Source organism: Natrix helvetica (genome assembly GCF_964273705.1).
Source record: "Natrix helvetica genome assembly, chromosome: 3".
Classification (NCBI taxonomy): Eukaryota; Metazoa; Chordata; class Lepidosauria; order Squamata; family Natricidae; genus Natrix; species Natrix helvetica.
The window spans coordinates 163,462,412-163,478,486 of NC_138549.1; the positions used below are offsets into that span (position 1 = coordinate 163,462,412).

The following is a 16,075-nucleotide window of genomic DNA, read 5'->3' on the forward strand; positions in this document are numbered from 1 at the left end:
TTCATGTGAGGCCTGGAGATTTCATAACAATTGCAATATTGTTTGGAATTGCTCTAATTCATAGGTGGAGTATATTTGTATAATCATTTTTTTCCCCCTGTCTAAGGGTGACCTCTTGTGGTTATGCGGTTGTTTTAGTTTTCAGTCACTGAGATAACAGAAGAGTTTCAAATTAAGTTCTACAAATTTCTCCTTAAACTGTCTACTTAAAAGAGTTTTATGAATGACCTACACCAGGACTGAGGGATAAAACTGCAATGGAGGATTCCTACTTCTTTTAATCCATATTTTTTCTGGTTTTGAAGAAAACCAGAGAGGAGAGGAACCATGAAGCTATGATGTTAATGGAAGAGACAGAGCAAAATTATCCTCTCTTTGTCTCCCCATGCCATGTTCTCTCTCTCTCTCTCTCTCTCTCTCTCTCTCTCTCTCTCTCTCTCTCTCTCTCTCTCTCTCTCTCTCTCTCTCTCTCTCTCTCTCTGTGTGTGTGTTTCAAACAAAAACAGTGGATTGAATCAATACACATACCTTTTCAATCTGCTTTTTTAAAGCAAAATTTTCAGTGGTGAATTTTTAGGTAAGTGATTTAAATCTAAGAGGGATGTTAGCCATTTAGAAGGAATTGGATATAAATTTGATCAAATGGAGTACGTGATCAAAAGTAGCACAATGGAAATCAGCAGAGACAAATGTAATATTCTGCATTCAGAGGAAATGAAAAGAGTAAAGTAAGAACATAAAAGGAACTTATATTAATAATAACCATCCTCTTGCAGGGCTCAACTAAGTTTGATGGGATTTAGATGAGAAAGAGCTGAATTACAAAATAGAAGATTGAACATTGGTTGAACATTGGAAGAAACATTTCGATTATACAAGTCAAACGTTTTCTAGAGGAAGTGATTTTTCGGCTCTTTGTCTACCTCTATATGTAGATGTGCAGCACTGAACTGTTCTCGCCCTAGATGGTCCAGCTTCCGTTTTTCACTTGTTTATTTAACTGTATTTGTAAACCACCCCAGGCACTAAGGATTCAGAAGAGTGCACAAGAGTCCAAATATAGAACATACTGTACAAAACCAGAAGCAAATCAATGAAGCATATATCCATATAATGTTATGATCCCTGTTTTAAAAAAAGACCTTTCTTAACCTGGTAGTTCTCAAATATAATAGACTAGCTGATAACCCAGCGTCGCCTGGGTATGTATTTATCCCAATCCTGTATTAGAGGGTGCTCCCTGGTGGAGTACTGCGAAGCTGTTAATATGGCAATTCCACTGCGCTGTACAGTAGAAGCCATTTTAAGGCACAACAAGCTGTATCTTAACAGAACTTGAAGCCAAAATGCACACTATCCCTGACAAAAGTACTGTGACTTGACACTATAGATATAATAGCCCGAGCCTATAAAGACGAAGTGAGGAAAGCTAAGGCTCACAATGAAGAATGGCTTGCCACAAATGTAAAAAATAACAAAAAAAGCTTCTTCCAACGTATTAAAAACAAGGAAAAAGTTAAGGAAACAATTGGTCCATTGCTGGGAGAAAGTGGCAAGAAGGTGACAAGGAACAGGGAGAAAGCAGAACTATTTAACTCATGTTTTGCATCTATCTTTACAGAAAGGGATAAAACAGTCCAATCTATCAAAAACAGCACCACAAAAATCAGATTAGGAACACAAGTTGAAATAGGGAAGAAAATGGTAAGTGAGCACCTGTCTACCCTAGACGAGTTCAAATCACCAGGACCAGATGGATTACACCCCAGGGTTCTGAAGGAACTGGCAGACGAGATCTCAGAACCACTGAACTATATCTTTCAGAGATCCTGGAACACCGGGGAACTACCAGAGGACTGGAAAAGAGCTGATGTGGTTCCCATCTTCAAAAAAGGGAAAAAAACAGATCCAGGAAACTACAGACCTAACAGCCTGACCTCAATACCAGGAAAGATTCTGGAAAAAATAATCAAGCAACGAATTAGCAAACACCTAGAAGTAAACAAAGTAATAGCCAAAAGCCAACATGGGTTTGTCAAAAACAGGTCATGCCAGACTAATCTTATTGCATTCTTTGACAAAGTGACAAAATTAGTGGACCAGAGGAATGCCGTCGATATAGTTTACTTGGACTTCAGTAAGGCATTTAATAAGGTAGACCAGAACCTACTACTAGATAAAGTAGAAGAATGTGGGTTAGACAGAATCACCACCAGATGGATTTGTAACTGGCTGACCAACCGCACTCAACGTGTAGTCCTCAATGGAAATACATCTACATGGAGGGAAGTATGCAGTGGAGTACCCCAAGGCTCTGTTTTGGGCCCAGTACTCTTCAACATTTTCATCAATGATTTGGATGAGGGAATAAATGGGGAACTCATCAAATTTGCAGATGACACCAAGCTGGCAGGAATAGCCAACACTCCAGAAGATAGGCTAAAGATATAGAAGGATCTTGACAAACTTGAACATTGGCACTATCTAATAAAATGAAATTCAATGGTGAAAAAAGTAAGGTTCTACATTTAGGCAAGAAAAACGAAATGCACAGGTACAGTGTAGGTAGTACCTTGCTCAATAGTAGTAACTGTGAGAGGGATTTTGGAGTCCTAGTGGGCAACAATTTAAACATGAGCCAGCAGTGTGCAGCAGCTGCCAAAAAAGCCAACACAGTTCTAGGCTGCATAAACAAAGGGATAGAATCAAGATCACGTGAAGTGTTAATACCACTTTATGATGCCTTGGTAAGGCCACACTTGGAATACTGCATCCAGGTTTGGTCGCCACGATGTAGAAAAGATGTGGAGACTCTGGAGAGAGTGCAGAGAAGAGCAACAAAGATAATTAGGGGACTGGAGGCTAAAACATATGAAGAACTGTTGCAGGAACTGGGTATGTCTAGTTTAATGAAAAGAAGGACTAGGGGAGACATGATAGCAGTGTTCCAATATCTTGGGGGTTGAAGATATTGGAGTCAAAGAAGAGGGAGTCAAACTATTCTCTAAAGCACCTGAGGGTAGAACAAGAAGCAATGGGTGGAAACTAATCACGGAGAGAAGCAACTTAGAACTGAGGATAAATTTCCTGACAGTTAGAACAATTAATCAGTGGAACAGTTTGCCTCCAGAGATTGTGAATGCACCAACACTGGAAGTCTTTAAGAAGATGTTGGATAGCCATTTGTCTGAAACAGTATAGGGTTTCCTGCCTAGGCAGGGGGTTGGACTAGAAGACCTCCAAGGTCCCTTCCAACTCTGCTATTGTATTAATGCAGTCCTTTTCATTTCAGCGACCCAGGCATTCCGGAGTTATGCTGGAACACACACACATGGATGGATATACACACATTGCGGGGTGTTAGGGGTGTCTTACTCCCCCCTCCCCACCTCAGTATTTGTTAAGTAATCTGTGTACCAAGCTTGGTTGAAATTGCTTGAGGCTTTATGCTGGAACACACACATACAGCAATTTATCTATATCTATATCTATATCTATATCTATATCTATATCTATATCTATATCTATATCTATATCTATATCTATATCTCTCTGTCTGTCTGTCTATCATCTATCTATCTATCTATCTATCTATCTATCTATCTATCTATCTATCATCTATCTATCTATCTATCTATCTATCTATCTATCATCTATCTATCTATCTATCTATCTATCTATCTATCTATCTATCTATCTATCTATTTATCTATCTATCATCTATCTACATACACATACACACACACACACACACACACATATATATATACATATACATATATATTACACACACACACACACACACACATACACACACACACACACATATAGCAGGTCCCGCCATTTGTTTAATTGTCTTTCTGAATGTTAGGGGATTTATTCTCCAAAACTTTTGAAAAATGACTGCAGAGAAGAGCAACAAAGATGATTAGGGGACTGGAGGATAAAACATACAATTGGTAGGTCCTGTTCAATGAAAAGAAGGACTAGGGGAGACATGATAGCAGTGTTCCAATATCTCAGGGGCTGCCACAAAGAAAAGGGAGTCAAGGTATTCTCCAAGGCACCTGAAAGCAGGACAAAAAGTAACGGAATGAAACTAATCTAGAACTAAACAGAAATTTCCTGTTAATGAGAACAAAGAATCTGTGGAACAACTTGCTTCCAGAGGTTGTGAGTATTCCCAACACTGGAGATTTTAAAGAAGAGATTGGACAATCATTTGTCTAAAATGGTATTACTATCTCCTGCTTGAGCAGGTGCCTGGACTAGAAGACCTTCAAAGTCCCTTCCAACTCTTTTATTCTGTTATTCCATGAAGTTGTAGAATGCATGGAGTTGTAGAACGTTTAACTCTTTGCAATGTGCTGGAAATTCAGTTCAACCATTCCCAAGATATGGATTTTCTTTCTTCTTTTTAAACACTTTAATAGCATTATTATTTGTTTGCACTCTGCTGTACAGTAATGAGAATGCTATTGTTGTTACCATTTTGACAATATTTCTTCTGGACGTTTTCCCTTTTCAAATGAAAAAAAAAAAAAGGAAATCAAGCAGCACAGAAGATTGGTTAGTGATCACAAACAGCTTGCTGAATCACCCAAATGAGAGGCCTTTAAAATTTTGCTGATTCATAGAAAACAGCCAACTTGGGATGATTCATTCCTTGCTTTGATTTGCAAGGAAACCGACACCAATTGCAAACATGCTTTTCAATGTCTTTCATAATCTTCCCCGCTGTTTTCAAAGCACATTGTACGTACTTTGTGAAAGTGGCATTTGAACATCCATGCATTCTGCTCTACTGTTGTGTATCCAGGTCATTGAAAAACAAAGATTTCCCTATCCTCACTTCAATTAGTATGTGGATAGACATAAGTAGCACATATTGCGAATCAGAATGAAATAAGCTAGAATGCCAGCCTTTGAGTTAAGCTACTTTCTATTAAAAGTTGTTTTCTTTAGCTAGTATTTTTTTTATTATCCTGGCTGTTTGGTAGATGTGTGGGTGTATTTTACATCAGCTACCTGTATCACAGGAAAATGCATCCTATAGTCCTCCAAACTTTATTAAATTGCGACCTCTAGGCAGGATGGCCAATGGTTAGAGATGCTGGAAGTTTTAGTTCAGCAACATCTGGAAAGTTACAAATGTCTTCTCTCTGGGATAGCTCCGAGTGTGAATATCAAAGATTTACTCTTGAGGTAGAGCATAATAAAAACCTGTGCTAAACCACAGTATTTGATTTCAGGAGCATCCATGGGTAGGTGGCAGTGGTGGGATTCAAATAATTTAGCAACCAGTTCTCTGCCCTAATGACTGACTGAGTGGGCATGGCCAGGGGGGGTGTCAGCCAGCACTTGGCTTCCTGCACTTACCTGAGAGCAAAAATGTGCCGCAGGGGGAGCACCGCACTCCCCATATCCTGTTTTGGGCCTAGTAGGCCTCCCTGCACTTGCCTGAGAGCCAAAACAGAGCGCATGGGGACTCCTGGAAGGGGCAGGAGGGGAGGGGCAGGGCCAGCCAGCAATTTAACAACCGGTTCGGCTGAAGTGGTGCGAACCGGTTGAACCCCACCACTGGGAGGTGGGGATGGACATGTCAAAATCTGCAGGTCATGATCAATACCCTGCCTCAGATTCACACACCAAAGGAGAGGGGATTTCATTGTCTATGGCAGGGGTGTCCAAACTTTTTTCAAAGAGGGCCAGATTGGATGAAGTGAACATGCTGGAGGGCCGAACATTTTTCCGAACATTCTTTGAACAATTACAATTAAATGCAAATGAATTATGAAATGAAACTCACTTAACGACGCTCTTGCTTAGCAACCAAAATTTTGGGCTCAATTGTGGTCATAAGTTCTCTTTCTTTTTCTTTCTTTCATCTCTCTCTCCCACTTTCTTTGTTTCTTTTTCTTTCTCTCTCTCTCTCTGGCTCTTTGTCTCTCTCTCCCTCCTTCCCTGTCTCCCTCTGTCATTTTGGGACTGCCAGTTGGGAAAGGGGCTTTTGCTCCTGCTCCGGGCTGTAATTGCGCCTATGTTTTCCACGGCGTGGAGCAGCGGCGAGGCTCTGCGCGGCCAGCGATGATTCCGGAGGCCATCAGTGGGGGGCAGGGTCCCCCCTCGCGTTCCTCGTCTTCCCGGATGGCCTCCGGAATCATCACTTGCCGCGCAGAGCCTCGCCGCTGCTCCACGCCATGGAAAACATAGGCGCAATTACAGCCTGGAGCAGGAGCAAAGCCCCTATCCCAACTGGCCCTTCCTCTCTCGGAAGGCTTCGGAGGGAAGCTTCTGCAGAAGCCCGGGCGAGTGACAACAAGTTCCCACCGTTACAAAGTCTTGGAGGCTGTAATTTTCTGAGCTGTGCGCGCGCGCCTGTTTTCCAAGGCGTGGAGCAGCAGCGAGACAGGCAGCCAGTGCTTGCCAATCAGAAGGGAGGGCCGTGGGAGGGCCGCATTTACACAGAGCAGGGAGGGCTGTTAGAGGGCTGTATTAAACCGCCCCCCGGGCCGCAAATGGCCCGCGGACCGGACTTTGGACATGCCTGGTCTATGGAGATTCTCAGTCATCCGGGTCATGGTTGTCCCAAAGGTGCTTTTTCAAAAGGCAATGGGACTTTCTTTGTTTTTCCTTGAAGACGTTTCGCTTCTCATCCCAGAAGCTTCTACTGAAACAACTACTGGAGGACAATCAGAACTGAAGAAGGTCCTGGGATGACAGGTGAAACGTCTTCAAGGAAAAACAAAGAAAGTCCTGTTGGCTTTTGAAAAAGCATCCTTGGGACAACCGTGACTTGGATGACTGAGAATCTCCATAGACAACAAAAGCCCCTCTCCTTTGATATGTGAATTTGGGGCAGAGCATTCATTGATCATGACACCACAACCACAACCAAGTCCAGTTACCTCTTGAAAAAGGACCTTTGGGACAAAGGGCTTTAATGTCATCGCCATACTTGCCATTTTGCAGATTTTTGACATATGCCATGTTTGAAAATCTTGCTTCTACTTATGACTGCTCCTAGATATTCCTTTAACTAAACTGATTGGACTGGGGTAGGAAATTAATTTTTCATAAGCTGCATGGGTTTATGAAGCAAGCCTCAGAACTCATGCTATTATTAATTTCCTTAATAAATAATAAAAGTAAAGATTTTCCTGTCAGTCATGTTCAACTGTAGAGCACGGTGCTCATTTGGCCAAGGAACCAGTATTGTCCGAAGACGATTTCTGTGGTCATGTGGCCAGCATGACTATATGCCAAAAGCACATGGAATGTGGTTACCTTCCCACCGAAGTGGTACCTATTCATCTATTTGCATTTGCATGCTTTCAAACTAATATGTGGGCAGGAGCTGTGGCAAGGAGCTCACCCCATTGCACGCAGCTGAAGTCTGAAACCCGGGCCGTCATCTCTCCAGCTTACAAGCTCAGCGTCTTTAACTGCTGAGCCACCCCCCCCCCTGAATAAATAATAACATTTGTTAATCCAGGTCTGGTCATCTCAGGCCTCATCCTTGTGAGATTCTGGCAGTGCACTGTCTCTATGGTGGCTCCCAAACTGGAACCTACTTCCCTGCAAAGCTTGAATGGTGTCCTCCTACCCACATTCCAGATTATTAAAACTTCCTTATTTTTTTTAAAACTCCATCTGATTGGAGTTTTGTATACAGTATGTCTTTCTCTGCATATTTTGTGCTGGACTATATTGGGAGTTTGGGGGCATTGTCTTGCTATTTCACTTTGTATATTCACTTCCCTATCAAATGATTGAACTGGTCAATACATATGGTCAATAAGAAATAGTAACAGTATAAAAGAGCTGGAAGGGACCTTGGATGTATTCTAGTCTAACCTTTTGCTCAAGTAGGAGACCATACACCATTCCAAATAAAGGGCTGTTCATTCTCTTCTTATAAACCTCTAGTGCTGGACTATCCACAACTTCTGAAGGCAAGCTGTTACACTAGTTAATTGTTCTCACTGTCAGGAAATTCCTCTTTAGTTGTAGGTTGCTTCTCTCCTTTTTTAGTTCCCCTCCGTTACTGCTTATCTTGTCCTCAGGTGCTTTGGAGAATACATTGACCTCATCCTCTCTGTGACAGTCCCTTAAATATTGGAAGATGCTATTATGACATCCCTAGTCTTCATTTGACTAGACCCATGATGGCAAACCTATGGCACGTGTTCCAGAGGTGGCCTGCAGAGCCCTCTCTGTGGGCACACGTTCCGTCACCAGCTGCTCCTCTGGTTTCTGGCCAGCTGGTCTTCTCGGGAACTGGAGCGCTGGAAAATGGCCTGAAAACGGCCAAACCAGGCCATTTCTAGGCTGTTTTCCAGGCCATTTCCAGGGCTATTTTCAAGCTGTTTTCAGGCCATAAATGCCCCTAAAACAGCCCAAAGAACAGCCCCCAAACGACCCCCAAAGAGGCCAAAAACAGGCATGCAAATGCTGGCCAGCTGGTCTTTGGATTTCCAGTGTTCCGGCATGCACGAAGACCAGCTGGCCGGAAACCCAAAGTCCAGCTGGTCGGTGCATTCACATGCACGCACATATATCCATGTTCTGGTTTGGGCACTTGGTACTGAAAAGGTTCGCCATCACTGGACTAGACATACCCAGTTCCTGCAACCTCATCTCAAGCCCGCTTTCCTAAAGTTTACCATTCACACATTCAGCTATGAGCCATTTCATGTTTTATGATCAAGTCAGAAGCACTAGACACAGGTCCCTTCCACCTCTTTCTTCTCTGGCTTCCGTCCTTTTGAGACAGAATAGGACTTGACCAGATGACGAGCAAAGATGAGAAGGAAGTGGCAATTTTCATTTCACACAAAATCAAAAGGAGACAGCAGCATACAAGCAGCCAGGGAGGAGCCATTTGGCCTATTATATCCCCCAAAGCACCACATTTCTCCTTTCCCCCCCTCTAGATTTAATGTAGAAGGCTGTAATTAACTGTGTGGTGGCTGCAGTGAGGGTATAGTTGTGTGTGTGTGAGAGAGAGTTGAGTTCTTATGCTGTGGATGTTAATGTTGTAAGCCACCCAAGAGTTACATGTATGTGAATTGGGTGGCCACATTAACAAACTCATATTTTTTAAAAATCCATCAAAGGTGTCGTTCTCTTTGTCTGTTATTTCCACTGTCATTTTGTCATGAATCAACACATACTAAACAATCTTTTAAGATGCTAAAATATATGTCCAATTCTTCTTATCCCGGTGCAGATGGAAAGAAGAGACAAAGCTGGAGTTTGGTGGTTCCAGGTGCCTTCAGCTATGACTGCTCTCATTGCTTATCAATGCCCAGGAATGATAGAAACTGTAATAGAATTCTTCATTGGCCAAGCGTGATTGGACCAGTGGTGGGTTTCAAAATTTTTTAGAACATCTTCTGTAGGTGTGGCCTGCTTTGTGGGAGTGGCTTGCCGGCCATGTGACTGGGTGAGCTTGGCCAACATGTAAAATGTGGTGAAACTCACTTAACAATGCTCTTACTTAGCAACCAAAATGTCGGCCCAGGAACTCTGGCATTGAAGTGTGCAAGTCTTAAAGCTGTCAAGTTACAAGAACCTTGCACCCCTAACCCTTTAGGAAAAAAACCCCCAGGGGTGTTCAAACTTGACAGCTTTAAGACTTGTGGACTTCAACTCCCAGAATTCCTTCTCCAGTCATGTTGGCTCAGGAACTCTGGCATTGAAGTGTGCAAGACTTAAAGCTGCCAAGTTACAAGACCCTTGCACCCCTAACCCTTTAGGGAAAAAAACCCCAGGGGTGTTCAAACTTGACAGCTTTAAGACTTGTGGACTTCAACTCCCAGAATTCCTTCTCCAGTCATGTTGGCTCAGGAACTCTGGCATTGAAGTGTGCAAGTCTTAAAGCTGCCAAGTTACAAGACCCTTGCACCCCTAACCCTTTAGGAAAAAACCCCCCAGGGGTGTTCAAACTTGACAGCTTTAAGACTTGTGGACTTCAACTCCCAGAATTCCTTCTCCAGTCATGTTGGCCCAGGAACTCTGGCATTGAAGTGTGCAAGTCTTAAAGCTGTCAAGTTACAAGACCCTTGCACCCCTAACCCTTTAGAAAAAACCCCAGGGGTGTTGAAACTTGACAGCTTTAAGACTTGTGGACTTCAACTCCCAGAATTCCTCCTCTCGCTCTTCATCTTGATGATGTGCAGACGGGCGGGGGGGGGGGGGAGCTAGAACCGGTCCTAAACGGCACTGTAGATTTGTGGAACCTCTTCTATAGAAGAGGTTAGAACCGGCAGGAACCCACCCCTGGATTGAACACACAAGGAATTTATCTTTGGCGCATATGCTCTCAGTGTACATAAAAGGACAAGATACATTCATCACAAATCATAAGGTACAACGCTTAATGATAGTCATAGGGTACAATTAAATCAAATCATACTAGGAAACAATCAATATAAGTCATAAGGATACAAGCAGAGGTGGGTTGCTGCCGGTTCGGCCTGGATCAGGTGAATTGGTAGTAGCAGCGTCAAGAGGCTCTGCCCACCTGCCCAGATGCAGAAATGTTGCACGTGCGCATGAGCATGCGCACAAGCAAACCGATAGTAAAAATAATAGAAACCCACCACTGGATACAAGCAACAAGTTACAGTTACAGTCCTGCAGTCATAAGTGGGAGGAGATGGGTGATAGGAACGATGAGAAGATTAATAGTAATACAGATTTATGACAGTGGTGAGGGAATTATTTGTTTAGCAGAGTGATGGCATTTGGGGAAAAACTGATCTTGTGTCTATTTGTTCTGGTGTGCAGTGCCCTATAGCATCGTTTTGAGGGTAGGAGTTGAAACAATTTATGTCCAGGATGCGAGGGGTCTGTAAATGTTTTCACAGCCCTCTTCTTGATTCATGCAGTGTACAGGTCCTTGATGGAAGGCAGGTTGATAGCAATTGTTTTTTCTGCAGTTCTAAATACGTCAGATGCATTTAGAGATTGCCAGATGAAGGAAGATTGGTTTTTAGACAAAGAGTTTGAAATCAAGGTGCCCACCTTTTAGCTAATAGTAATATAAGCAGCTCAGCTTTTTATCGCTCATATCGCTCCTGACGGGTTTTTAATTTTGTAATTTTATTTAGGGGATTTTAAATTGCGATTTTAATTGTTTCCATTCATCTGTCTACCTCCTCCACGTACACGTATACGTCTATATTTTTGTGTATGTATTGTCCATATTTGTATTTTATGTGTTTTTTATTGTACGCCGCCCCGAGTCCTTCGGGAGAGGGTGTGGCTAACAAATAAAATATTATTATTATTATTATTATTATTATTATTATTATTATTATTATTATTATTATTATTATTATTATTTTGGTGTTTTAAGAAGTGGCAGAAACACAAAGAGGAATGTGCAGTGGGTGGAGTGGCAAGAAGCATTTAGGTGTGAGAGAGGGTGGGGCACAGTCCTTTCAAAGACATACTATATACCCAATCTTCTCTTGAGATAAGAAAAAAAAGGGGCTGTTCAGGTGATCTGAGACCTCCTTCTTCTCACCATCCTTAAAACTTTACCCCCCTTCCTCTGTTTCCAGGAAGGGCTACATTCACACAGTAGGAGGAACCTGGTGGCTGAGCCCATTTTCTGGGTTCGCAGGGAGCCCCAAACTAACCTGAGACACCTCACTTAACCAGGCGTAACCCAGCGGTCAAATTCATTTTTTTTACTACCGCTTCTGTGGGCGTGGCTTGGTGGGTGTGGCAGGGGAAGGATACTGCAAAATCCCCATTCCCACCCCACTCGGGGGCCAGCCAGAGGTGGTATTTGCCGGTTCTCTGAACTACCCAAAATTTCCTCTACCGGTTCTCCAGAACCTGCTGAATTTCATCCCTGGCTTAACCTAGTCCAATTTAGCAGGTTGCGCCAAAGCAGCAACTGCCGGATCTTCACGGGACCCTGATTCGAGGAAGGGGGAGGGGTGTTGTGTGAACGGGTTTCCGCGAGTCCAGGAATGCCCCTACGGAGTCCTCTGAAGGGCTCGCCCTCTCCGGGTCTGGCCTCCGGGAGCGCCATCACTCCAAGGCCCCTCCCTCCTTTGCCGGGGAAACGAAGAGGTAGGAAGGACTTCCTTCACACACACACACACACACACACACACACACACACACACACACACACACACACACACACACACGCTCGCGCTCTGGTTCCTTCCCCCTCCTCTTCTTTGTGCAGTGCAGGTAAGCTCCGGGTCCTCCTCCTCCTCTCCCCCCTCCCCGTGATGTCACACCTACTCTCGCAGGGCATGATGGGAGAATCCCACTGCTTCCCAAGAGATGCGCTAAGAAGAGCGAAAGGCTAAGGCGATTCGGAGCCGCGGCAGAGCTCCCCAATTCCTATTCGGCTGCTTCACCCTCCCCCCTCCCCATTTCTCTCTTCTTCCAGCCTTGGCTGCCGTTCTCCTCCGCTGCGCGGGAGCCATGGGGGGCCGAAGGGAGACCCGCGCCTAGGGAAGCTTGCTCTGCCCAGCCTCTTCCTCCCTCCCTCTCCCCCCGCCTTCCCCTCACCTGCATCCCACGAAGGACCCGACTTCCCTTTGAAAGGAGATGCCCGGGAAGAAACTTCTCCAGCGCCTTGAGCAGCAATAGAAAGAGCCGGGCGGGGTCCCGGGGCTGTAGCCCCCCCGTCCCGCTTTGCTGGATGGTGCCAGCCGAGTGCCGGGCAAGGCGCCGGCAGGAGGGGCTACGCCAGGATGCTCCGCTTGCTGGGGGGCCTCCCGGGCTGAAAACGGGCCTCCTCTGCGCCGCAGGCCCCCCTCCCTCCTGGTGACCTTGGATTCCATGCAGGCGCCCCCTCCCCCCGGCCTCTGAAGTCTGCTTGCCGCCTCCCGCCCCCTTCCTCACCCCCCCCCTTCCCATGGCTGCCTCGGAAGAAGGGACCGGCTGCTTGTTCCCCAGAGGCCGGTCCCAGAGCGACCCCAGCATCCTCGCCGACACCGCAGGCACTGGAGGCCAAGCGCGCCCAGGTAAAGCCGGGGACGGCGACTCTTCTTCTTCGCGGGGCAGGGGGCGAGGGGAGTGGTCGCGGGGGCTCCGGGAGATGGAGGGGAGCGGCGGCGGCAGCGGCGGGGGCGTGGGAATGGGCCTGGCTGGGGCCCCGCCGGTGGGAAGAAAACCGGGCTCCTCTTGGCTTGCGACCGCAGCAGCAGCAGCAGCGGCTCCGGGGGTGAGAAAGCCTCGCAGTGACGGAACTGTAAATAAGGGAGCCTGGGAGGAAGGAGGCTCCGGCTGGGGCTTCGGAAGGCGGGAAGGTCGCCGGAAGCCGTGGGGAGGGCGAGGAAGGAGGCGAAACCTCCCGAACCGCCTGGGGATTTCGGTCATCCTCCACTGGGCCAGACCCCATCCCTATCTTTGTCTGGCTTGTCCGCGGGAAAGCCTCTTGTGAGGGCTGGCTTGGGAAGCAGGGAGGAAGGGGACTTCCCAAGGGAGGTTTGACAGCTGGCCAGATTTCTGCCTCTTGCTGAACTGAATCAAGAACAGGGTTTTCCTTCCTTCCTTCCTTCCTTCCTTCCTTCCTTCCTTCCTTCCTTCCTTCCCTCTTTCCCTTCCCACCTCTTCTCTCCTTCCTTCCTTCCTTCCCTCCCTGTCCACCTCTTCTCCCCTTCCTTCCTTCCCTCCCTCTCTTCCCACCTCTTCTCTCCTTCCTTCCTTCCCTCCTTTCCCACCTCTTCTCTCTTTCCTTCCTCCTTTCCTTCCTTCCTCCTTCCCTTCCTTCCTTCCTTCCTTCCTTCCTTCCTTCCTTCCTTCCTTCCTATCTTTCTTCCCACCTTCCCTTCTCTCTCTCCCTCTCTTCCCACCTCTTCTCTCCTTCCTTCTTCCTCCTTCCCCTCCCTCCTTCCTTCCTATCTTTCTTCCCACCTCTTCTTCCCTTCCCTTCCTCCCTCCCTTCCCACCTCTTCTCCCCTCCCCTCCCTCCCTTCTTTCCTTTCTTTCTTCCTTCCTCCCTCCTTCCCTTCCTTCGTCCCCCCACCGCTGCTAATTTACAAGAGCTGATTTTAGGTGGTGTGCCGATCTAGCGGTTTTAGAAAATGCCAGCCGATGGTGCTGTATTTGTTCAGCTTATAGCCCCATTTCTCGCTCGTACCAACCTTTCACAAGGATGCTTGGGACAAAAAACGATAAGAGCTGCTTCCTTAGGAAAAAGTGGGCTTGGCTCCCTCAGCCTGCTCTGTGGCCTTCAGAACCACAGCCTGATCACAGCCTTTCAAAAGAGGAGCGCCTGAATAGGATTCCTGAATACTAAGAAAAAAGGGGCGCAGCTGGGAGGATAGGCAGACATGGCTGGCTGGTTTAAATCTCCTGCCTGGAGATCACATATTGCTACTTACCTAGGCAAATAATGAATGCCTCAATTTAAGCCAGGGCATTCTTGATTTACAATGCAGCAGAAAGGGAGAGAGAAGAGGTCAAATAAAGTAGAAGCTATTGGCATGAGGTTTCCATGGAGACAAAGGAAGCAGAATTATAATTAAGCTACAATTTCCACTCTATCATCCACTACAGTGTGTGTGTGTGTGTGTGTGTGTGTGTGTGTGTGTGTGTAACTACCCTACATAGCAAGAAAGTATCCTCTGGAGTAGAAGGCTGTACTAGAGAATGGACCTTAGGCATCCAAACAATACTTCCTATTTGCAAGTCAGCGAGAATAATTATTTTGCCCACTGCCAGCTTTTCTCCTCTTTTGGAAGGATAAACCTGCTGCCTTGGGGAAAAAAAGAGCCAGCATAGTCTAGCGGTTAAGACGGCAAGCTAGAAACTGGGAGACGTGAGTTCTAGTTCCGCCATAGGCATGAAAGCCAGTTGGGTGACTTTGAGCCAGTCACTCTTTCTCAGCCTATCTCACAGGGGAAAATAGGAAGGAGGAGTATTTTGAAATGTGTTCGCTGCCTTGACTTATTTATTACAACAATAATATAAGTAGGATTTAAAAAAAAAATGTCCCAAGAATGACTTGCTTTAGCAAAGAAGCAACCCCAGCGATATGCCTGGATGGAAAGGACAATCATGATGGGTCTTAGCTGTGCCAGCTGGTTTGAGTAACAGTACCATTTCTTGGCATTTATGCAGTTTATTATTTATTTGGGTGGAAAATCGGTTTGCATGGCAGGAAATGTTGAGGGGCAATTTGCTAGAAGGAAAGGCTGGAAATTAACAATGTGTCCTTTGCCCTTCTGGACTCAGGATCTTGGTTAAAGGTTAATAGTGGCAAAGGCTGGGTTAGTTCTCGAATCAATGGTATCGGGCAAAAAAAATAATAATCTTTGAGCCCAGGAAGTAGCAAAAGCAACCTGCATATATAAGAGTCTCACCTCCCCATCCATAAGCAAGTATAAAATACTCTGAACCACAAAATATCACAGCCGGATTACATTTTGTGTTGCACACCTAGATCCTACCACGTACTTTCCATTTTAATTTTTGGCGTCTAATGTTCTTTCTCTCTTATAGATGGTTAATATCAAATTCTGGCTGTTTAGATGGATTGTGAGGTTTAATTATTATTTATTTATAGGGGTATCGCATAGTAGCTTTATATGGAAGGGAAAAAATAAAATAAAAGTACTTTACAAATAACTTCTGCTTTGTTTTATATTTTAAATCGCCTACCCTGAGTTTCTTTATGCATGTTCTCCTTTTCCTTTCTAGCTCAGCGTTTCAACTCCAATCTGTTCCTCTTTTGCTATATTGAAACATGAGCCCCAAAACCTGTTTAATGTCTGATTTGAACCAGTGAAACACTAGTTCTCGTTTTATTCCTGACAGTCTTCATGTCGGAGGTTTTTGCTTGTTATATTTTGGTCCTTTATTCTGTCCTTTTCATAGCGTTGCTTGCCAGAAGATGCAAACGTGTTAATAATGAATACTGACAGCTTTTAAGATCCATTTTCCACAATCAAATAATTTATGATCCTTGTTGCTATGGCTTTTTTTAAAAAAAGAGAAACTAATGAAAGCAGCTTATGAATCTTTGTAGCTCAGCTATACTGGCATACTGAGTCATGGAAACAAAGAATGCTAGTAATCAAATATATTAAGG

General features: G+C 45.0%; 1 protein-coding gene across 4 annotated transcripts in view; it reads left to right on the forward strand.

Annotated features, from left to right (window-relative positions):
* The first annotated feature begins 12,252 nt into the window (after positions 1–12,252).
* Positions 12,253–16,075, forward strand: part of PHACTR3 (phosphatase and actin regulator 3) — a 303,640-nt gene continuing 299,817 nt past the window's right edge. For 2 of the 4 annotated variants that reach the window (XM_081948376.1, XM_081948377.1), the window contains exon 1: positions 12,963–13,004. Coding sequence is in view for 1 of the 4 variants with exons in the window: in XM_081948375.1 (XP_081804501.1) it covers positions 12,896–13,004 (109 nt within the window). In the remaining 3 variants the exon portion in view is untranslated. Of the gene's footprint in view, positions 13,005–16,075 lie in introns of all 4 variants that reach the window. The other 2 variants (XM_081948375.1, XM_081948374.1) reach the window with 2 other exon arrangements.